A 21,922-nucleotide genomic window follows, 5' to 3' on the forward strand; every position below is an offset into this window, starting at 1 on the left:
AGTGTGGTAGAGAGACATCACAGAGTGGGCTGTGACATCACAGTGCAGTTGTGTGACATCACAGAGCAGACTGTGACATCACAGTGGGGCTCTGTGAGGTCACTGGGTTGGTCACTCTGCCCCAGCCCCGCTCACATTTCCCCCCCAGAGAAGTCTCCCCTGCTTGTGCCCAGCAGGGTCCCTGTCCCGCTGGGTCCCCCCTGCAGCTGCAGCAGGGTTAGGGAAGGGCCTCCAAGGTGGGGCTGGAGCCCTTGGGCTGTGAGCAGAGGCTGAGGGAGCTGGGCTTGTCCAGCCCGGAGCAGGGAAGGCTGAGGGGCTCCTCATCCCAGGACAGGAGGAGATGAAATGAGTCAGGCTGCTTTCAGCATTTCCTCAACCCCAAAAGCAGCCTGACCCCCTTCTCCATCCACCACTGACAGCTTTGCAGACCAGGCATGGTTCAGGCTGATTTATCCCCACTTCACACAGAGCATCATGATACAACAACTTAACTGTTTCTATATCTATCACAACATCATCTTTGTGTAAAATTGGTTTTCTACAAAAATCCCTTGTGAATGCTGGACATGTCAGATGTTGCTGGGATGTCTCCCATTTCTGCGGGAAGAGTTTCAATGTTTCTTAAAATTTGATCACATTTACATATTTTATGTTGGCCATGAAGAGAAACTTCCTGTGACTCTGAGTGCCACCAGTTCCTGACTCCCAAAGGACACAAAACCGATGAGTTCTGGTTCCCACTGCAGTGGTGGCACTTGCACCTCCCTCCATCCCCAGAGCAGAGCTGCCTTGTCCCAGAAAGTCCCTGGCAATGCAGGGATGGAGGAAACAGGACAGGCTGTGGGGATCAGGGGCAGGGCAGAGCCAGGGATTTGGGGTGGTTGTGAGCCCAGGGCAGGACCCGGCCCTTGGCCTTGGTGAACCTCATCCAATTGTCCTGGGCCCATGGCTCCAGCCTGTCCAGATCCCTCTGCAGAGCTTCCTGCCCTCCAGCACAGCCACACTCCCACACAGCTTGGGCTCACCTGGGAACTGCCTGAGGGTGCCCTCGATGGCCTCGTCCAGAGCAGCAATAAAGAGATTTCACTGACCTGGCCCCAGTCCTGAGCCCTGGGGACAGCCCTGGATGTGACTCCATTCCTCAGCTGCTCTGAGTGCCAGGGCTTGGATGAGGGAAATGGTGGGATGGGGGTAGGGACAAGGTGTGATTGATTGTCAGCCATGGAGGGTCTTGAATTTCATATCTGTTCAGACTGCATTAGGAGGTGCTGGGGATCAATATCAACTGGGGATTGCTGATATCAATCTATAAACAGGAAAAGAAAAATAAACAGGACAAAACAATTCTCTCTTCATTCTTTTCAATATAGTAGATTCACTTTGAATACACTTCTGAAATCTGTCTAATTGACCACAGAAGTATTGAAGACTTGAATTATTCCCATGGGCTTGTCTTGCGTGGGTGTTTTGAACAAATGTTAATGAGCCTTTGTCACTGAATTTCTCAACAGAAGGGCTCAAGAAAGGAGAGGACTCAGGACAATTAAAATTCATCACCAACCTCCAAGGGGCTGAGGATCCATCCCCATCAGAGCAGCAATGAACAGAAATGGGCACAGCTTTGTGGCTGCCCCAGCTCTGGGATGGGCCCTGGGCCTGGAGCAGGAGCAGCTCTGGAGGGCCCCAAGGCCGGGGCTCTTGTGCTGGCCTGGGCAGATGGGATGGCAGCAGGGGCTGCAGAGCTCTCAGCACCTGAGCCCGAGGGGAGCAGGGCATCCAGGGATTTTTGGAGGTGAAATCTCAGTTTTGGCTGTGGGCACCTGGGCAGGAAGGAGAGTTCTTTTCATTAGGAAAGCACTGAGCCCCAGTGTTTCAAAGGCAGATGTGTGCCAGCCCTCAGGAAGCCAAGGCCAGCCAGACATGTATCTTCCAGGAGGTTTTGTCTGGGAGCTATCCTTGGATATGGGAAATCTGGAGGTGGATTCCCAACTTTGGCCATGGGGACTTGGATGTGAAAGGTGCTTTTTTTTTTTCCATTGGAAAGAAAAGCACATGATTCCAGTGTTTCAAAGGCAGATGAGAGGTGGACTCGGGGTAGCCAAGCCAGCCAGACCTGTCTGTCCTGGCAGATTTCATCTGGGAACAATCTTTGCATATAAGGAAATTTGGAGAAGGAATCCCAGTTTTGGCCATGGACAGCTGGAAAGAGGGACAGTTCTTTGCACAGGAAGGAAAGCACAGGGCCCCAGTGCTTCAGGGACTACTGAGAAGCAGCCCTCGACATGCCAAGGTCAGCTGGACCTGTCAGGTGGCCCCCCAAAGGCCAAGGCAGTCAAACAGTCCAGACCTTTTCCATGGATTTTATAGGTGTGGTGTTAAAATCACTTTGTTACAAAGATATAGTTTGTATTTCTGCTGTTAATTAAGCTTAGGTATAGTAGTGAAATAGCTATGCTTGTGTTAAAATGCCTGCTTGGATGGGATAACATCCAGTGAACACAGGATGAGGACGCCTGTACAGATCTGCCAACCATCAGCATTCACCGTCTGAAGGCAGCGTGGGCCGGGACCCGGACTGGAAGTGATAAAGAGAAGGAGCCAAAACCACAGCCAAGAAACAGGCATGCTCTAAAAAGGCAGACCCGAGGAGGGGCCATGTCAAATAGTTCCTGGAAAATGTAAATTAGTTAATGGGTATGCATAAGAGTCTATGAATATGCAACAGGCTGATGTAATAGAAAAGGCATTTAAGGGGAATCCCCAAAGAGAAGGGTGTGCTCTTGGCTGAGTGTCAAGATGCACCCAGCCAAACTAACCTTTGCTCTATGGTCCTTGTCTCCTATTGTCCTTTATTAAACTTTGTAAATTTTCACAGGAGAGTGAATGTGTTTTTCACAGTTCCATGAGGTTCCCCAGTGTCACCATGGTGTCCTTGGACCTGCATTGTCACAACTGACCCATGGCTCCATGAGGTTCCCCAGTGTCACCGTGGTCGCTGTCAGAGGCTGGATGAGATCGATGTCCCAGGACACCTTGGGCTGAGCTGTCAATCAGTCACACAGAGGGGACAGCGCTAACCCAGCCCTGATTGCCCGAGCAATCAGAAATCCCACCTGGGGGAGGCCCACAAAGGCCCAGGGCCTTAAAACACAGAGCACAAGGTCAGCCCCTGCTATGGACTCTGCCTTCTCCTGGGGTTTGTGTCTCACCCACACTGGAACGCCAGGAGCTGGGAGCCACGTGCGTGTCTTTCTATGGAGCTTCTGTCTTTGCATCTTTCTCTCTTTCCTCTCCTTCTCATGCTCTTTCTATGGAACATTTTTTGGGTACCTCAACAACTAAAGTGTTTAAAGGTTTCCAGGTTAAATGGGCTGAGTGAATTAAGTTAATTCTAGGGTGTTTTATGTTGGATTGGATGTTGTATTAAATCCTTTTCCAAAGTTTCTTGCTTTTTTGTACTTTGCCAGTAAAATTGTGGGGGGTCCCAAATGGCCGCTGAGGGTCACTCGGGGATCCTGGAGGGTCTGGGGGACACTTACGGCACAGATGGGGGCGGATACCGGGGGGGGGGGGGGGGGTCTGTGGAGCGCGGGGCATGACGGGCGTTGTAGTCCCGGCTCCAATGGGGCTCTAATGGGCTGCGAGGCATGATGGGAGTTGTAGGCAAAAGAAAAGACAGCACTGACTCCAGGCACCGCCCCCAAAGCCACAATCCCTGGCGATGATTGGCTGTGGGTGATGATGGGCAGGAGCCTCAGCAAATGGGAGGCAGTGGAGGCGGGAACAGCCCATTCAACCCCTCCAGTCCCTCCCAGTACAGCCCAGTGCATCCCCAGTTCATCCCCAGTACAACCCCAGTGCCCCTCCAATCCCTCCCAGTACACCTGAGTTCATTCCCAGGCCTTTCCAGTTCCCCCCAGTGGCATCCATAGTCCGCTCCAGTGTCCCCCAGTCTTCCCCACAGCGTTCCCGCCCATTGCGGGGCAGCGGCGCAGACGGAATGTCCTGCGGCCCAAACCTCCTGCTCCTGCCACACAGCGCCCAGCGTTCTCCCCCTCCTCCTCCTCCTCTCCCAGCACGGCACAAATTCCAGCTCGGAGGAGGCTTCCCCAGAGAGGGCTCCTGCTCCTGTTTCAGCCTCTGTGACCCTGCAGAGGAACAGGGCATCTTTCAGGCACTTCCACAAGCTCAGGCTACCCATTTCATGGGGAATCTGGGGTGAAAATGGCCTTTTTCCAAAAGATAATTGAAGAGGAGATGGATTACAAATTATAAGGGAAAAATTACACTTCTTACAGACAAAGTCGACCAAGTCATCGCCTGAATTTCTTCTTTTCAGATTCTTTCAGTCATCTCCTGAGAGCTCCAGCTTGTTCTGGTGCTTTCCATGAACTGATTGAACTCCTGATTTATATCAGTGCATGAGATGTAGAAGCATCTAAACTAAACACAGAAACAAACTCCCTCTGTCAGCCCATTTTCATCTTCTAGATCACTTTCAAGATGTGCATGGGGATGTTGCAATGATGATCACACAGCTCTCCATTTCTGGCTGCAGGCTCTGCAGATTCTTTCTCTGCATTCAGTCAGGCTTGTGCTCCCTAACAATTCCTGGTAGCCCATCATGTTTTCTTAGGGTAGAACAATAACAATGAAATCCTTACCAATGGCACAACTGCCCAGCCCACAAGGAAAAGAAAGAACAAGCTGCCAAGTTCTTCAAACATTTGTCCTGCTTTGCTGCAAGAGTTGTGCTGCACACACGGTGTGGAATGCCAAGAGAAGCTGCAGCTGGTGGCACATCTTGAGACAGAAGCTGCACCTCGTTCTCCAGGAAAGGTTCTTGGAAAGAGCAAACAGGCCCCGGCCCCGGCCCCGGCTCCTCCCGGGCCCCGCGGAGGACACAGGCGGCGCAGCCGCTGCCGCCGCCTCCGCTGCGGCTTCCCCGGCCCGAGCTCCGCCGCTCGGCAGCGCGGCCGCCGGCCCCGAGCCGCCGCTGTCCCGTTGCCAGGAGCGAACGCCTGGGGATGGCCGGCCCGGGGCGCTTGAGGGGCGCTCGGGGGCCGCTCCTGGCCCCGGGCCGAGCGCTGACAGCCGCGTCCCGCCGGCAGGGAAGGCGCAGCAGGGCCTGCAGGAGCAGTACCGGCTGGGTTCGCTGCTGGGCCGCGGCGGCTTCGGCAGCGTCTTCGCGGCCACGCGGCTCTCGGACGGCGCCCCGGTGAGCGGCGGGGCCGGCAGCGGGAGCAGGAGGAGGGGGCGGAGGAGGAACAGGAGGAGGAGGAGGAGGAGGAGGAGGAGGAGGAGGAGGATGGGGCTGGGCAGGGCGGGCGGCGAGCTGAGCCCGCTGCTTCTCTTGGCTTGCAGGTGGCCATCAAAAGGGTGCCACAGAACCGCGTCCTGCACTGGGGCGAGCTGGTGAGTGAGCGGGGCCAGCGGGAGAAGCCGGGGCGTGCCGGGCGGGGATGAGCCGGGGCCCGGCAGGGTGGAAGCCGCCGGGACGCCTCGAGGGAGAGCGGGCGTGGGGCCAGCGCAGGGCGCAGAGCATCCCGGGCTGGGCGAGGGGTTCCCGAGCCCCGGCACGGCCTCAGCCCCACTGACGGCATCGTGCTCCTCCCGCAGCCCGACGGCACCAGCGCACCCCTGGAGGTGGTGCTGCTGGCCAAGGTGTCCACTGGCTTCCCCGGTGTCGTCCAGCTGCTGGAGTGGCTTGAGCTCCCCAACGACATCGTGATGGTGCTGGAGCGCCCAAAGCGGTCTCAGGACCTGCACCATTTCATTCGGGCACGGGGGTTCCTGTCCGAGGAGGTGGCGCGGGAGCTGTTCCGCCAGGTGCTGGAGGCCGTGCGGCACTGCACCAGCTGCGGGGTCCTGCACAGGGACATCAAACCAGGGAACATCCTGGTTGACCTGGCCACCGGGGAGGCTAAATTGATCGACTTTGGCTGTGGCACCTACCTGCAAGACACAGCCTACACTCACTTTGCAGGTGAGTCCACACAGGGCTGTGCTCGCGGTGCCGGTATCTCATGGCCCAACATCTCCTAGCCCAAGCTGGGTGTGGCATTGGGGATTGTCCCTTTTGCTGCCCTTGATGGCTCTGAGATTTCAGCCGAGTTGCGTTTCAGCAGGGCTGGGTGGGGAGCCAGCTTCCAGCCCTGCTGGCAGCCTTTGCCCACCACTCTGCCCCGGGCTGGGGCTGGGGCTGGGGCAGCCAGCCCAACAAAAACACCCGTGGGTGGGGGTAGCAGAGAGGGGGGGCCAGAACCTGTGCCCCAGCTGGTTTGGTGTGCAGGTGAGAAAGGGCTTGGACTGCTCCACTCACCTGGTTTGCTTTGGATTCATCATGTTCTTTGGGGCAATGCAGGCAGGGAGGATGAAGGCATGGTTTTCCCCAGCACTGAGTGGGTTTTTCCTTGTCATGGTTGGGCCTTGCCAGGGCTTCAGCTGCCTTCTTTCAAGACCAGTGGCTTCTTTTCCAACCCCAAGTCTGTACACAAGTCCCAGGTGCTGGCGAGAGGGCAGCGGTCACCCCGTGTGCCACTGGGGCAGCCCCTGCATGCCCAGGGATGCTGGGGCCAGGCTCTGGGAGCAGCAGCATCCCCCTGCTGAAGCCCATCTCTATTCCATAGGAACACGGTCATACAGCCCCCCGGAATGGATGCATTTTGGCTGGTACTACGGCAAGCCAGCTACTGTCTGGTCCCTGGGCATCGTGCTGCACCAGATGGTCTGCGGGGAGCACCCTTTCAGGGGGTGCCAGAACATCAGCTGGGACCATCAGCTCTCGCTGCCACAACGGCTCTCTCCAGGTGGATCCTCATCTCTGGCCACAGGGGCAATACCAGTGCTGGGAGACAGCAGCAGCTCGTGAGCATCCCGCTCTGGCAGCTGCTGAGGAGGGGGCACATGTCCTGCTCTCCTGCTCTCCTCCACAACTGGGAATTGATGGGAAAGTTTAGGCCCAGCTCTGAGCACATCCAGCATGGCCTGGGCACGGGAATAGTGGGGCAAAGCCAACAGGAGCCTTCTCCAACTGACCGGCGGGTTCTGGTGTCTCTGCCCAGAGTGCCAAGATCTGATCAGGAGGTGTTTATCCATGCTGGACATGGAAAGGCCTTCGTTAGAAGAGCTGTTGTGTGATCCCTGGATGCAGGAGATTCATCTGCCCTAGAAGAAGGGAAAGAGCCACAGGCACACTCTGATGCAGGGCCCTGGTAAGTTACAGCTCCACACACGCATTGGCAATCAGAAGCACAGGAACCCAGACTTTTTTGTGCTGCCTGTGTCACTGCCCAGGGGTCATCAGATGGGAACACGCAGCCCTTATGCTGGAGCTGAGCTGCTCTGCCCAGCACTGGTGGCCGCCATCTGAGCTGGTTTTGCTTGTCCTTGGTTCCCTGACAGCTGGGGCCCTGGGCAGAACCCTGACAGCCTGGTCTCAGCCCCAGGGAAGGAGAAGGAGCCCCTGGAGAAGCTGTAGCAGGTGGGGCTGCTGCTGCTGGAGACAGCGAGGACGACATCAAGGATGACAACCTCTTGCTCCACCTGGTCACCGGCAGGCTGAAGATGACGTCACTTTGATTCTGGCACCTTCTCCAAAGCCAGGCTCCACAGGGAATTTGCAGATGAGTCCACACGCAGGGGATGCTCCCAGATTTGGGCATTGCACAGCCTGGCCGGGAACCAAAGGTTCCCCCTTTGCTGGGGCGGATGCAGCTGATCCTTCAGTCGGCTGCCCAGCTGCTTTTGGCAGGGCTCGGGGCATGGGCTGGGGTGGGTACGAAATGGGAGTGGGCTCCTGGCCCTGCCAACAGCCCCCACCACCCACCGTGCCCCGGGCTGGGGCTGGGGCTGGGGCAGCCAGCCCGACACAAACCAACCCCCATGGTGGGAGCAGAGGTGGGACTCCAGAACCTGGGGGGCAGTGCAGGGGGAAGGGAGAAAGCCTGGGCTTCCCTCACCGTGGGTGGGGTTTTCCCTGGCATGCAGGGCTTGGGCCTTCCTCAAACCCCAGACAGAGATATGATTTTTGACCTTTTTTCTTGTTTCCCCTTTTTGTCTGTAATCTACTTTCAATAATTTGTTGTGTGTTTTTCTACAGGAAGCGTTCTAGGTGGGGTCCAGTCTGGATGGGGAAGTGCTTGGGAGCAGCTGCGGCGTGGATGGGCCGTGCCCTTGGAGAAGGCTGAGGACATCGTTTGGGACCAGCTTTTCTTCCAGCGGTGGATGGCGTCAGGTGGGTCCCGTCTGCTTGGCATGGTGGGATCAGAGCTTTGGGGAGATGGCAGCGAGCACAGGAGCATCCTGCTCTGGGCAGCTGCTGAGGGCTGGATGTGCCGTGGCTGGCTGCAGGCTGGGCACATGTCCTGCCCTCCTGCTCTGCTGCCAAAGGCAGCAGTGATGGGCAGCTCTGGGCACCGCTCTGGGCACGGCCAGCATGGCCTGGGCACCGCGGGCGGCTGGGACAAGGGGACAGGAGCCTTCAGCTGAGGGGCACTTTCTGGTTTCTCTCCTTGCAGCCGGGCTCTGCGGATGCTGAGGCTGCTCTGGGCTCTGCCAGGGCTCTGCTGGGCTCAGCACCGGGACAGAATCAGCCCAAGAAGAAATGGTGTGACCTGCAGCACAGACTTGCTTGAGCATTTCAGCAACACAGCTCAAGTTTCCAGAGTGTACACCTCCAAGGGAAAACATGCCACCAGCCAAAAAATAAACTTGTTCAATACTTTTCTGAGATGAAATCAATCTGGGATGACCCCAAATGACATTTTGCAGCTTGCTCAAGCTGTAGCTCAGGCCTTCTCTGAACAGTTCTCTCCCCCACCTGCATTTTACTTCCCAACTGCTCCCTCTTTTCCCCCAGTGAGTTCCCAGCCCGTGGCACTCTCCATCACACTGTTGCCTTCCTTGATGTGCCTCACCACGAGGAAGGCTGAGCCCCCAGCTTAGGGACTCATCCTGACACTGGCTGAGGAGCAGCAATGTCTCAGAGGTCTGGTTGGATTTTAGTGGCATTCAGAGCTGCTCTCCAGCCCTCAGCTCTCCTCACTGCTGAGCTCCCACTCCCTTTTCCTTGTCCTTTCAGCAGGGTGAGCTCTGTGAATCCCCTTGGGCCTCCCCACTCTTCCCAGCCCATGCACCCACCTCAGTTAGGCTGAAGCTGCAGCTTCTCTGTCTCCTCTGGCACACCAGTCCAGTCCCCTGTGCGGGGAGCCCCAGCCCCAGAGCGCAGCACCCAACAGTGCCGTCCGGGCTGGAGCAGCTGCCCTGCAGCCCTGGCTTGGCTCTTGGTGGCAAGGGAATGCTCCCTGTTTGCAGCTGTCCCTGCAGGATGGCCCCAGGGCAGAGCCCAGCTCCCACTGCAGCCCTGAAGCTTGGGGCAGACAGTGGTCCCAGAGCTGAGGTTCATGGGGAGCACCCGCAGCTGTGCCTGGCACTCTGTTGCCGTGTGTCACAGTGCAGGCTGCCTTGTACTGGCTGAATGGACCAGCCCCTGCTTTGACTGACAGGGGCCTCGCCCATCACATCTCTCCCAAGGCTGCAGGCATTTCACAGGCCAGAATCTGAAGGGGCGCAGAGATCAGACCAGTGAAATTATCCAGACTGGCTTTTTCAAAGGCCCTTTAGAAGGAAGGGCTTGAGCACAAACGCTCTCTGTTTGCCCCATGAACATTGGGCTGAGTGGTCTCTTTGGCTCCAACCCACTTTCCTCCTCAAGCCAACGTTACCCACTGCCTCCCACATCTCCCCCGTGCCTTCCCACTGCCTTGTTCTGTCAGGGCTTTCACAGCCCCTCATCCCTTGGTGGCCCCATCCCCTCAGGGTCTCACTCAGCCCGGCCAACCTGCCCGGCAGCAGCGCCGCAGCCCCACAGGAGCTCCCGAGGAGCCCCATCCAGAGGCACCTCGGAGCCCTCAGCAATGCAGCCAGAAACACACGGGCAGGAGGACACAGATGGCGGTTCCTGCCTGGGACAGGGCTTGTGGCCGTCTCCAGGCACCGGTCTCACAGGGATCCCTGGAACTCCGGCCCCTGCCCACCGGCTCTGTTGGCAGCACAAAGGCTTCAGCAGAACCACCAAAGGCCAAGAGGCTTCTGGCCATTTTCCCTGCAAGCCTGCATGTGCCTGGGCAGCTTGCTGAGCCCAGGCACCCTTTGCTCCCTCTTCCCCTATGCCCTGCAGAGCCTGGGCAGCAAAAGAAAGATCCTGGGAGTCTGTCTATTAGAACACATCCTATATTTATATCCTACAGAATAGCAAAAAGAAGGAAAGAACAACATTGAAGAAATTAAACACTCCTGCTGGCTCAGGTGGCCCCAGCAGACAGAGCCTCTGGGATCAGCACTCTGCACAGCTCCGGCAGCGCAGCCAGCCGAGCCCCAAGAGACGAGGCCGTGTCCTCCATGCCCTGCGGAGCTGATCATGCAGGCTGTCCAAGAGGGAATATCCAGCTCTCTCTACTGCCTGGAGGATGTACAACGTTTGAATTGCCAGGCTTCCAACGGCGACGCTGATGTCATTTGCCGTGCCTTCAAGGGCTGAAAGAGAGAGCAACAGAGCCATGGTCAGATCCCGGATCTGAGGGGACCCGAGGAGACCTCCCTGCCAGGGCCATCCCAGCCGGCTCCGGCCATGGCCAGCAGGGAATAAGGGACAAACGGGATCAGCCCGAAGCTGCTGGCCACGAATCCCCCAGGTGGCCCTGAAATCTCCGTGTGCTCTGCCCACGCCGCCCCTCGTCCGCACAGGGAGCAGAGCCCTGCGCAGCCGGGGCACGGCTTGCAGCTCCCCCGCCAGCCCCCGCTGACAGCCCGCTGCCCTCACTCACCCTCACAGATGAGCTGGAGCTCTTCCTTCTTCCCCCTCAGCTGCCGCCCGGCCATCCCTGCCAACACAGAGCCTGTCACGGCCCAGCGGCACAGCTCCCTGCCAGCGGCGCTGCCAGCCCTGTGGCCACACGGCCTCCTGGCCCGGCAGGGCTCAGCCGGGCCCTTGCCGCACGCTGCCGCCCAAGGGCACGGCTGCGAGAGGGCGGCAGCAGCGCCCAGGCCAGCCGGGGCTCCACCCCGCCGGGCCCGGATGGCGCTGCCGGGGCAGCAGGCGGGGCTGGGGCCGAGCTGCGGCGGGGCGGGGAGGGAGCCCGGGCTCGCGGCTCACCCAGGAACCTGATGGCCGCCTCTCGCAGGGGCTCCTCTGGGCTCTCCAGGTAGGGCATGGCCTGGCGCAGGTGCTCGGCCGCTCTGCTGCTGTCGTCTGCCAGCTGGAGAGAGCGGCAGGAGGGAAGGCTTGGCGCGGGCTCAGCCCCTGGACCGGGCACTCCCTGCGCCCAGCCCCAGCCTCCCCTGCCCGCACCGCCGTGAGCTCGGGCCCACAGGAGCCTGGAGAAGAGCCCGCGCCGCCTCTGGCTGCAGCAGCGGGCAGGGGCACAGCTGCCAGCCCCGCACACTGAGCACCGCGCTCAGGGGGATTCTCCAGCCTGAGGCTGGCACTTCCAGACCATCCTTACCAGGCACTCGGTGAACTTCCACAGCTTCTTCTTCTTCACCACTTTTTCCAGATCCCTCCTCTTCAGGAACTGGGCCACACAAAGCAGCGTTTCCTGAGAAGCCTGGAGAGCAGCAGAGACGCGGAGATGGCCCCACAGCCCAGGGCGCAGGACCTGTGTCCCTGTGCCAAGGCCTGGAGGAGGCTGCAGCCCAGCAGGCGCCAGGGCAGGAGGCAGCTGAGCCGCCTCCCAGGGGGACAGCAGCAGCCCACGAGTCCTCACCTGTGCCACACGCCCATCCTCATCATGGCAGTGGAAGAAGAGTGGCAGCAGGCTCTGGCGCACGTGTGTCTTCAGGGCCTTTTTGTCCTTTTGCAGTGGAAGAGACAGCAATGTTTGGAAGAGCAGGATGGAGAGCAGCTGCACCTGGCTATTGTCCTGTATGAAAGGAAGAAAAAAAGACCTGAGCATTGGCTGCACGGGGCTCAGCTTGGCTCAGGCCTGGAAATCCACAGGGCACAAAGTGTCCGGGCAGCAGCCAGTGGCTGTGGCTGGAGGCAGCGAGCCTTACGTGGTCAAAGAGTGGCAGGAGCGCCTCAACCAGCCGCAGTGCAATGGAGCTGCCTATCAGCATGTCCTTGTCCCGGGAGATAAAGCTGAGGAGCATGACAGCCATGCTAACTATCTCTCCATCTGCGTCGCACAGGAGCTCCACAAGACTTTCAGTCAGGCTCCACATTTTTTCACTCTGTGTGGAACACAAGTTTGTGAAACGCCATCCTGCTGCCGCAGGGCCTAGAGGCCAAAGGGCTGTTGCGGAGCACTTGGGCAGCTGAAGCAGGAGGCAGGAGAGCTGGGAGCAGCTGCCCCAGTGCCTAAAGCCCAGCAAAGCCCAAGCGACTGCATTCCCGAGCGCAGCCTCAGCCGCTGCCCCCTTCTCACCATCGAGGGATTGTCAATGAGCTTGAGAAGGGCCCTGAGCGCCAGGCGACGCCTGTCCCTGCACTTGCTGTGCAGGTGCCTTGACAAGATTTGCAGGACTCTGTTAGCACTGCCTCCACTCAAGTTCAGGCACTCGAGGACCTGAAAGGCACAGGGCAGTGACAGGGGACCCGGCCGGCAGGAGCCCGGAACCGCACAGGGCTGGGCCCAGGCAGCAGCACAGGGCGCGGGCACCCGTCCCAGGCAGCTGCGGCTACGAGAGGGCAGAGAGCTGGGAGGCAGCTGAGCGAGGCAGCGCTGGCCATCAGGCTCACCTCCACAAGGAAGGCCAGGGCGGGCAGCTCCCAGCGTGGCTCCAGTGTGCTGAGCAGCTGGAGCAGGTAGCGAGCGATGCGGGAGCACAAGGGGATGGAGACACGGGATATCTCCCTGGCAGGAGAAAAAGTAACCAAGACTTTGGGCCGGGGGACAAACCTCTCCCAGGACAGACTGACAGAGGTCTGGTCTTTCCCCAGCATCCTGCAAGGGGCCCTGGGCTATTTGGGAGGCGGCTCCTTGTGGGTACCCTCCTCTGCCAGCCTTTTCCAGTCTGCTTGGCTGTGCCTCGGTGACAAGGCCCTCTGGCCCACGACCACTGGGACTGTGTGGGGCACCCTGGGCACAGAGCAGAAATGTCAGAGGCAGCGGGGAGAAGGGGGTCTCACCTGGCCAGCAGACCCACGGCATAGTGGTGGGTGTCAGCACACAGCAGCGTGTCCCAGCCACGCTTGCGTTCCATTGCCAGCACCACATCCTCGTGCTCCATTTGGCAGAGCAGGGACTTCAGGGTCCGCACTGCAAACCTGCGTGCAGAGCAAAGCCCAGGTAACACTGGGAGCACTGGCTCCTGCCCAGGGATGTGGCAGGGACAGAGGAGTGGGATGGAGTACCTGTTGGGGCTGGTGGCAAGGCCGTATTGCTGCTGGCATCCCTTCCAGAAGGTATCGACCTCCTCTGGCATATCCAGAGTGCTGAAGAACACTTGGAAGAGCAGATGCACAAGTAGGTGGGGGAAATACACCGTCACCATCTGTGGGACACAGGGCACCTGGAGGATCTTCCACATCACCACAGTTGCCTGCAAAGGACAAAGCCCCCCGAGACAGCGCTCAGTGCCGAGGTGTCCGTGTGGCAGGGCCCGAGCACGGGAGGGAGAGGCCCGGAGAGACGCAGGGGGAGCAGCGGGCCTGGTGCCCCTGAAGCTGCCCCGAGGCCAGGTTTCAGCCCAGCGCCTGAGGCAGGGAGATGCAGTGGGGCAAGGAGGATGGAGAGCTGCTGGGCAGGTGGCCTTGGGACCAGCAAAGGCCAGTTGCAGAAACTCACAGCCAGGACAAAGACACCCGTTTTGTCCCCATCAGAGGTGAACGTGCTGTGCTCTGGCCAACTCCCCAGCACATTGAGGAGCATCAGCTGCACTGGCTCGGCAGTCCTGGGCGAGCACATGATGCTCTTCCACATGGTGAAAGCAGCTCTGTGGGGTTAGAGCTCTGTCTCAGGGGGGTCTGGGACACAGCACCGTGGCCTGGGCAGCAGCGGGGACCTGAGCTGGCTGCCGGCTCTGCCTCTGCCCACTGCCCCTCGCCAGCAGCGCCCAGGCAGCCCAGGCCTGTGGGGACAGGCCCCTGAGGGGCAGCGAGGGAGCATGGCAGCAGGCTCGGGGGCTGAGGTGCCAGGGCTGGCAAAGGGAGCAGCCAGAGGGCCCTGGGGACTCTCTGTTGGTCAGACACCTGGCACAGGCTGTACAGGCTGATGGGCTGGGGAGCCCTGAGCCCTCTGGGCAGGTGGCCCCATACCTGTCACAGGATGGGGCCACACACAGGAGTGTCATTACTACATCACCAGGCTGTTCTTCGGTGAGATCCAGCAGGGCCCTGTTCAGTCTCTGCTCAGCAAACTGATTGTCCATGAGCCACTGGTGGATGTACCTCACCATGGCGGGCACCTGGAGAAGGCACGGGGAGACTTGGAAAGCTGCCAGAGGGAGGAATGTCCCCAGCTTCCCCAGAGAAGTGCTTCCCTTCCCACCACACTGCCATGGCCTCAAAGGCTTCCAGTGACCAGCGGGCGTGGCTTGGGAGGCCAAGCAATTCCTGGGAGGATCAAACCCTGGCCACAGGCTGCTTATTTGCTTTGGATTGCACAACCCCTCCTCTATGAGCATATCCAGCAGGGCAGCAGAGGTCTTGGTTTTGAAGGTGTGTGAATATGCTCTGAGCCCTGTGCGCATGGTGCTGGTCTCTTCCTCCTGAATCCTCTTGATGAATTTGCAAAGCAGGTGTAGGAGAAGGGCAGGAAGCCAGGGATGTTCCACGGAATGCTCCAAGCACAGTGCTCGGCTGAGCGGTGACAGCAGGCCCAGCCCAGGTGGGGATGGCTGCAGGTACCTCCACTGTTCTGCGGAAGAGGCCACGGGCGGGGTCCTGCTCTTGTGTGCGGTCCACGGCTGCATCTGGCAAAGAGCGAGCGCAGCCAGAGCTGAGGGGCTGCGGGAGAGGCCGGAGAACACAGCCCAGCCCTGAGCTCCCCAGGCAGGGACAGCCCCGGGATGCCCCAGGGGATGGAGCACGGCCGCTGCGGGGTGTCTGCCCGGCCCCTCTTCTGTCCTGTCCGTGGGCATGTCCTCAGGGGATGGGATGGGATGGGATGGGATGGGATGGGATGGGATGGGATGGGATGGGATGCCATGGGATGCCATGGGATGCCATGGGATGCCATGGGATGCCATGGGATGGGATGCAGTGGGATGGGATGGAATGGTGCCAAGCTGGCTGCAGGCACCAACCCTAAGCTCAGCTCTGCCACTCACCCTCCTGTAGAGTCTTGAACCGCAACACCTCTTTGATCTCCTCTACTGGGGCAGCCCCAGGGCCTTCTTCCTCCTCCTGCACCCAGGCCAGCTTGGGCCCTCTCAGGGATCTCTGCTCCATGGCAGTGACTGGATTTGAGGCTACTTGCAGGAGAGATGCCTCGGAAAAGCTCCGAGTCAGCGAGTCCTGCAGTCGTGCCTGGAAGGCACCTTCAAGAGAGAAGCCTCAGGAAGGCTACAGGACAGCAAGTCCTGCACTCTGGTCTCGAGGGCTCCTGCCACAAGGACAGGAGACTCCTGTCAAGGATTGATTGTGGTCAGGCCTCGAGGGCACCGGTGGCAGGGATGGGAGATGCCTCCGGGGCACCAAGTCCCACGGTCTGCCCTCAAGGGCACCTGCAGAAGAGAAGCCTCGGGAAGGCCACAGGTCAGCAAGTCCTGTGGTCTGGCCTCGAGGTCAGCTGCAGGAATAACGCCTGGGAAAAGCTCCGGGTCAGACACGAACGAGTGCGCTGTGCGGGGGCTCCTCACGGCACCGCTCTGTCCCGTCCTGTCCCGTCGCGTGCTCCAAGCACTCTGGCGTGGTCTTGTCACCGCCAGCTCCTATGTCACCCCGTGTCACAAAGGGCCCTTGGACACGCTGTCCTGTTCCATGACACGGTGACCACGCAGCACCGTGTCACAAAGGGCCCCTGCACACACTGCCCCCTGCCCTGGGGCCGCCCCCGACCCACCCAAAGTGGCCCAGGTTGGAAGGAATTCCTCACCCCAAGTGTCTAAGACAGCCCGACAGGGTCTTTAGGAATGGCTGAAACCATCAGCAAATAGAAAAGGAGGAATCCCCAAATTTCCCCCCAAAATTCCCGATTTCCCCCCCCCAAATCCCGAATTTTCCCCCCAAAATTCCCGAATTTTCCCCCAGATCCCCTCAGGAACCTTCATCCCTCCCCCCTCCTCCTCCTCCTCATCTTCCTCCCCGTTCCCACTTTTCCTTCCTCACCTTCCTCCTCCTCCTCCTCCTCCCGAGCCTTCCTCCCCTCCCGGCTCCATCCTCTTCCTCCCGGCTCTGCATCCCCATGCCTTCCTCTTCATCTTCCTCCTCCTCTTCCAGAGCCTTCCTCCCTTCCCGCATCCTCCTCCTCCTCGCGCTGCTCCTCCTCTTCCTCCCCCCCGGGGTCTCCTTCATCTTCCTCCTCCTCCTCCTCTTCTTCATCCCCTTGCTTTCTTCATCTTCCTCTTCCTCCTCTCCATCCTCCTCCTTCTCCTCCTCCTCCCGGGCCTTCCTCCCGCTCCTCCTCCTCTCCCCGGTCCCTCCTTCCGGGCCTTCCTCCTCCTCCCGCTCCTCCTCCTCCTCCTCCTCCCGCTCTTCCTCCCTTCCCGCTGCCGCATCTTCCTCCTCCTCTTCCTCCTCCTTCTCCTCCCCCCAGATCTTCATCCCCTCCTCCTCCTCCTCTCCATCCTCTCCCCCCCATCCCGAGCCTTCATCCCCTCCATCCTCATCCTCCTCCTCCTCCCGAGCCTTCATCTCTTCATCCCCTCCTTCCTCATCCTCCTCCTCCTCCATCCTGGTCCTTCATCCCCAACGCCTCCCTTCCTCCTCCTCTTCTCGAGCCTTTATCCCTTCATCCTCTCCATCCTCTTCCTCCTGCTCCTTCATCCTCCTCCTCCTCCTCTTCCTCTTCCCGGTCCTTCCCCCTCCTCCTCCCGAGCCTTCATCCCTTCATCCTCTCCAGCCTCTTCCTCCCCCCGTTCCCCCCTGTCCTCCTCCTCCTCCTCCTCCTGAGCCTTCATCCTCCCCCCCATTCCCATCCTCCTCCTCCTCCTCCTCATCCTCCCCCTCCTCCAGGGCCTTCATATCCCCCCCCCATTTTCCCTCCTCCTCCTCCTCCTCCCCCTCTTTCCTTCCTCCTCCTCCTCCTCCTCCTCCTCCTCCTCCTCCTTCTCCTCCGGGGCCTTCATCCCTTCATCCTCTCCATCCTCCTCTTCCTCCCCCCCCACCTTTTCTTCCACCTCCTCCTCCTCCTCCTCCCCCCAGGCCTCAGAGCCCCCAGGGCTGCCGACGCAGCTGTGCTGGGAAGGGCACGGGGCCTTCCACAGAAGCTGGCACGGCCTCCTTGGGACACGTCCCGGCTGGTGGCCATCCTAAACCCGCGGGTGTGACACAGACAAGGAACGTGTGGGCCAGAGCACCAATGCTGCTCGGAGCCCTGGGGCCCGGGGAGCGCTGACATCAGCAGGTGTGGCAGAGTCCCTGCCCAAGCAGACCTGCCACCCCCCGGGCCCTGGCAGCTCTGGTGCCCTTCTCCTGCCCCAGAGACCTGTGCCCGTGGGGGGCTTCTGTGCCAGAGGGAGCCAAAGCCCACGTGCATTGGGGGCTGCGCTCCTGCCTGCAGGGGCTCTTGGCAGGAGCACCTGGAGCAACTGCTGGCAACACTTGGTCTCTGTCACAAGCTCTTACTCCATGCTGAAATTATTTTCTCATTGAAGTTCTTGCCTTCTGCACAAAAACACCTTAGTGGCCAAGGCACGGAAGAATCTGGCAAGTAAGAATCCTCAGTTCAGGAAAGCTTTCCTTCCTATTGTTCAACTCAAGTAGTTCCAAAAATTTGCAAACTTCCCAAATTAATTGGGATGGCCTGAGGAGGTGAAGATTTGGAATTTTGCTTCCCATCTCAAAGCAGCAACTCATTTGCCTTAACCTCATCCACTGAGGGTCACTTCACAGAACCTAAGACTACACAAAAAAAGGGCAAAACCAAGGGCCATTCTTTGGTTTTCTATGAAGGGATGATAATATCCTAATTCTCTTAAGGAATAAAAGCTCTCAAGAAATCAAAGTCCACTCAGTGGTACAAAAGTAGCCCAGATAAATGAGTAGATGGCAAAAGGGCGAATCCTCCCCCTGGTACAGATATCTAAGTGGCCAGTAAAGTGCAGCTCTCCCCTCTTGTTCCCTGCAGCAGAATCAGGAGCATGAAGAGGAAAAGTCACAGATATTCTTTCTGCCCTCCCTAACCAAAGCTGTGCCAAAGCACAGATGCTGCCTTCAAAGTGACTCCAATTCCAGCCTAGACCTCTCCCCTTCCACACAACTCCTTCTCCAACACCCCACCAGCAGCAACCCCCCAAACTCCCGCACAGAAGCCCTCAACACCCTGCCAGGAGCCCCAGCTGTCCCCGTCCCTCCACAGAGCTTTCCCAGCCTCCAGCAGACGCCCTGGTTCCCTGCAGGTGCCGTGGGATGGCACTCAGGAGGATCTGCTCCAAGGCCTTCCCCTGGAGCAAGCTCAGGCTGCCAGGCCTATGGTTCCTGGATCATCCTTCCCACCGAGCCTTCCTGTGCACGGCTGTTCCATTTGCACCTTTGTGCTCAGCTCGGACTTCTCCACTGACCCACGAGTGCTGGGGAAGGATGGAGAGCAGCCTGGCAAGCTCTTTCTCCAGCTCCCTCTTTACTCTCGGGGAGGTAGAACATTCCACAGGAAAGCAACTGCTGCCACAAGGAGCGGGTGGCCTCAGGCACCTTTGGCAAGGAAACAAGGCCTTTGTTTGACAGAAGGAAGCACAAGCAATTCACAGGAGTAAACAAGTAATGAGCACAGACTCACCGAAGTACTTAGCAGCAGTTAGCATAAGAAAAACCTGGCAGGCCTAACTTGACCTGAGAGTGACTTGACAAAAAGCTTTAGCCATAGTCTAGCAGAAGAACTAAGGGCAAGTGTGGAGTCAGCCCTGTGCAGGGAAGCCATGAGGAAGACTTTGTGCTGCTTTGGGGCATGGAGACGGCTCCTGGCCAGGGCCTGGACATCAGCTTCAAGTACAGCAATCTGACACAATGTATTTCTGACCCCCTGCCTATCGAATCACCTCAGCAGTGTAAAGATGGATGGTATGTTTGATACAATTCCTACATCAACCCCCTGAAATTTATAGGTGGTGGAGAAACATTTCGGTGGGTGCAGACCCCTGCCCTCTTGCCAGGTCAGTAAAAGGGCTTTTGGCAGAGAGTGCATTTGTCTGCCGATTTCTTTGAATAAGGGAGACCCCTCAGGACTGCTGTATCCTGAGGGAACACCGTTGGCCTTGACCTGAAGGCACCTGCACCAGCTTAAAATCAGCTGCCCCAGCTTGCAGGACCTCTCTTGGCCAGCATCCTGACGTGGATGCAGGACTGCTGCGAGGCACTGCTGGGACCCAGCGGGATGGGACCGGCTGTCTCGTGTCCACGTAGCACCCCCTGACACAGCCAGGGTCATCCCGAAACCAGAGAAACGCTCACGTGTCAGCACAGGGGAGCAAGGAGCACTGGGCTCCTCTCAGGGTATCTCAGCTGGGCTGGCTCCACAACACAGCCCCATTTTAAGGCCTGCTGATGCCCAGCTGCCAGAAATGCCTACCTTGCTCTCTCCAAGATGCACAGGGAGAGCCAATGAGCAGGATGCCTTGGGAGGCAAACCTTCCCTGCCTTTTCTGAGGCCAGGGACACACCAAGATCAAACAAGACTCTCCACGCTGCGTGGTCCACACAGCCCAGCTCTGTGCTGGCCCTGGGCCACAGCAGCATCCACCAAGCAAGAGGCAAATGCATATTGCCAAGAGTTGAAACCCAGCAGACAGGGAAGATGTGAAAAGTGTGTGCATAAAGGCCTTTTAATTCACAGCTCTCAAAGAGAGCTTTGGGGCTCGTGGCTGGACAGAGATGCTCCTGCTCACACCTCTGTCCAAAGGGGGGAACACACCCTGCTGCAGGTGCTTGGGTTGGTCTCCATAGGTCCAGGCGGATGCCAAACCTGCTCTTCACAGCCTTCTCCCTTGCCCTGCCCCTCTGCCAAGTGCAACGAGCCTCAAAGACTGAAAGGACCACAGAGAGACAAAGGGGGACACTTGCACCTGCCTCCCTGGGAAGCACTTCCCTTGAGAAGCAAGCCCCTTTCCTCCAAAGGCATTTCCCCAAACGTGTAGCTTTCCTGGGGAACACCAACACACTCTTAAGAAAAGCTGGCAAGGCTGAGTGACTTCAGGTCCTTTCAGGACAGGCACTCCAGCTGTAGCTCCTATTCCCCCAAGTGTGTTTCCAGGTGGAGGTTCAGAGGTGCAGCCCCAGGCCCTCTACAAACACAAGCTGCCCGCTGCCTCTTCACCTGCCTCAACTCCTGCCTGGGGTCACGGCAGCAAAACCAGGCTGTTCCAGGCAGAGCCCAGAGCCCTGTTCCCACAAGACGCTCTTGCCAGCACTTCCTGCACATGAACATCATCTAGGATATCATGCCCTGTTTCCACGAGAAATTCCTCTACACATTCCCCTTTTTCTTTCTGGACAACCCAGACTCTATTTACAATAGACTCTAAAGTTTTCTTCATGCACGAAAAAATACTGCCAAAGATAATAAGTACAGCAAAAGTGACAAGAAGGATTCTACTTCCTTCCATCAAGAAGGTTTTCAGCCATCCAGTAATTCCACATTCCTTCAGCCATTTGTCCAAAGGATTTTCAACAATAGGAAGCTTTTTCATATTCTCTTGAAGTAGGGAAAGTCTCTTGTGAATGGAAGCAGAGTGATCAGAAAGATTCATGCAACACATTCCTTCAAAATCCTCACAGCGATGTCCTTGAGCCAGTAACAAGAAATCAGTTGCGGCACGATTGTGTAATCCAGCGTGTCGTCTACTGCCAACGTCAGTGGTGAGCTCACTTAATATTTTGGAGGTGATATTAATTTGTTTCCCTGTCCAACAAGCCAGTCGTCTCATTAGTTCAAAAGCTCGGGCGGAAGCAACTCCTGGTGCAAAAATTGATGCTAAAATGACAGATGGTCGTCCCCACAATTGAACATCATCTCTACAGTCAGGTCCTAATTCTAATTGGTGTATGCTATGCTTAACACGTTGAGATTTGTGACTTATGTTGAGTACCTGTTGGATGCTGGGGGCAAATGATGTTAATTTGCCAAAGTAACACGGTCCTCCTGCTGCTTTAGCAGGTATGGCAGGCCAGGCACGATCCCCACAAATGAGGAATACTCCTGGAGGTTACATCTGTGCCGTGGCCCTAAACCATGGAACAGGCCAAATCCAATTGTCACAAACAGCAGGAATGTTGTTGTACCAAGGGGATCCAGGGGCAATGCAAGTACTATTACTTCTTGGTTTGAATGCCTGAAGGTTTTCGGAGCTAATGTCCTTTCTCTGAAATCCAAAAACTAGACAGTAATTTCCTGGAGCAGACCCTAACATGTCAAGCTCCTGAGGTTCTTTTTATACCTGTAACATTCAGTCCTTTTTGCAATTAAGAATGCTCAGGACCCTAGGGGATTTGGTCGAAATGTTGAGTTGTTTGCAGCAATTAATTGGAACGCCTTTTGTTTCATTTCATTGTTGTGGATATTCTCAGTTCAGTCAGAGAGAAAAAGAGAGATTTCTACCAGGCTGGGCCTGGGAGAGAGTTGGAAAAGAATGTAAAGAATTCACTATGTCTCTTGTTGTTCATATTGTTTATAGATATATTCTGCCACCGTGCGTCATTCAGAGTGCACCAATGGTGTGAGATGATTTTACTTTAAGACCAATGAAATTTGTCTGCACAATGTTCTCTCTAAAGAGAGTGGTGCATTTGAAATAAATCAGTTTTCCTTCTCTCCTTCTGAACTGGAGT

At 57.7% G+C, this 21,922-nt stretch overlaps 3 protein-coding genes across 6 annotated transcripts; 1 reads left to right on the top strand and 2 right to left on the bottom strand.

Moving 5' to 3' along the window:
- Positions 1–4,353: 4,353 nt before the first annotated feature.
- On the top strand, positions 4,354–8,742 carry LOC128783257 (serine/threonine-protein kinase pim-1-like). 3 transcript variants are annotated; one of them, XM_053933906.1, is made up of 7 exons: positions 4,384–5,218; positions 5,365–5,415; positions 5,620–5,986; positions 6,630–6,809; positions 7,065–7,214; positions 7,405–8,236; positions 8,520–8,742. In XM_053933906.1, exons 1-5 carry the CDS (start codon positions 4,652–4,654, stop codon positions 7,169–7,171), a joined length of 1,272 nt encoding a protein of 423 aa, XP_053789881.1. In that variant the 5' UTR covers positions 4,384–4,651; the 3' UTR covers positions 7,172–7,214; positions 7,405–8,236; positions 8,520–8,742. The 3 variants fall into 3 exon arrangements, with proteins under 3 accessions (XP_053789883.1, XP_053789882.1, XP_053789881.1); XM_053933908.1 differs by lacking the exon at positions 6,630–6,809 and having other exon boundaries at positions 4,354–5,218; XM_053933907.1 differs by lacking the exon at positions 5,365–5,415 and having other exon boundaries at positions 4,382–5,218.
- A 1,475-nt stretch (positions 8,743–10,217) lies between these two features.
- Positions 10,218–15,811, bottom strand: LOC128783295 (uncharacterized). 2 transcript variants are annotated; one of them, XM_053933952.1, is made up of 14 exons: positions 15,271–15,811; positions 14,849–14,913; positions 14,258–14,406; positions 13,788–13,935; positions 13,355–13,542; positions 13,130–13,267; positions 12,740–12,854; positions 12,426–12,566; positions 12,055–12,231; positions 11,766–11,921; positions 11,505–11,606; positions 11,156–11,258; positions 10,827–10,883; positions 10,218–10,536 (listed from the first exon to the last, which is right to left on the bottom strand). In XM_053933952.1, exons 1-14 carry the CDS (start codon positions 15,389–15,391, stop codon positions 10,337–10,339), a joined length of 1,860 nt encoding a protein of 619 aa, XP_053789927.1. In that variant the 5' UTR covers positions 15,392–15,811; the 3' UTR covers positions 10,218–10,336. The 2 variants fall into 2 exon arrangements, with proteins under 2 accessions (XP_053789927.1, XP_053789926.1); XM_053933951.1 differs by lacking the exon at positions 15,271–15,811 and having other exon boundaries at positions 14,258–15,079.
- LOC128783297 (cilia- and flagella-associated protein 251-like) lies at positions 15,805–17,086 on the bottom strand. The gene is made up of 2 exons (XM_053933953.1): positions 16,271–17,086; positions 15,805–16,214 (listed from the first exon to the last, which is right to left on the bottom strand). The coding sequence occupies exons 1-2, from the start codon at positions 16,832–16,834 to the stop codon at positions 16,209–16,211; spliced, it is 570 nt and encodes a 189-aa protein (XP_053789928.1). The 5' UTR covers positions 16,835–17,086; the 3' UTR covers positions 15,805–16,208.
- Between the last annotated feature and the right edge of the window lie 4,836 nt (positions 17,087–21,922).

Source organism: Vidua chalybeata, unplaced genomic scaffold (assembly GCF_026979565.1).
Source record: "Vidua chalybeata isolate OUT-0048 unplaced genomic scaffold, bVidCha1 merged haplotype W_reject_6, whole genome shotgun sequence".
Classification (NCBI taxonomy): Eukaryota; Metazoa; Chordata; class Aves; order Passeriformes; family Viduidae; genus Vidua; species Vidua chalybeata.

What these genes read in the sequence shown, in the direction of transcription:
- LOC128783257 (XM_053933906.1), top strand. Translation starts at nt 4,652, where the DNA reads ATGAAATCCTTACCAATGGCACAACTGCCCAGCCCACAAGGAAAAGAA. An exon ending in AGCCTACACTCACTTTGCAG is followed by an intron (nt 5,987 to 6,629) that starts GTGAGTCCACAC and finishes TCTATTCCATAG; the next exon opens with GAACACGGTCATACAGCCCC. An exon ending in GCCACAACGGCTCTCTCCAG is followed by an intron (nt 6,810 to 7,064) that starts GTGGATCCTCAT and finishes GTCTCTGCCCAG; the next exon opens with AGTGCCAAGATCTGATCAGG.
- LOC128783297 (XM_053933953.1), bottom strand. Translation starts at nt 16,834, where the DNA reads ATGGAGGAGGAGGAGGATGAGGAAGGAGGGGATGAAGAGATGAAGGCT.
- LOC128783295 (XM_053933951.1), bottom strand. Translation starts at nt 14,913, where the DNA reads ATGCAGCCGTGGACCGCACACAAGAGCAGGACCCCGCCCGTGGCCTCT. An exon ending in CTTGCCACCAGCCCCAACAG is followed by an intron (nt 13,268 to 13,354) that starts GTACTCCATCCC and finishes CTCTGCACGCAG; the next exon opens with GTTTGCAGTGCGGACCCTGA. An exon ending in AGGATGGGCGTGTGGCACAG is followed by an intron (nt 11,607 to 11,765) that starts GTGAGGACTCGT and finishes GCTGCTCTCCAG; the next exon opens with GCTTCTCAGGAAACGCTGCT.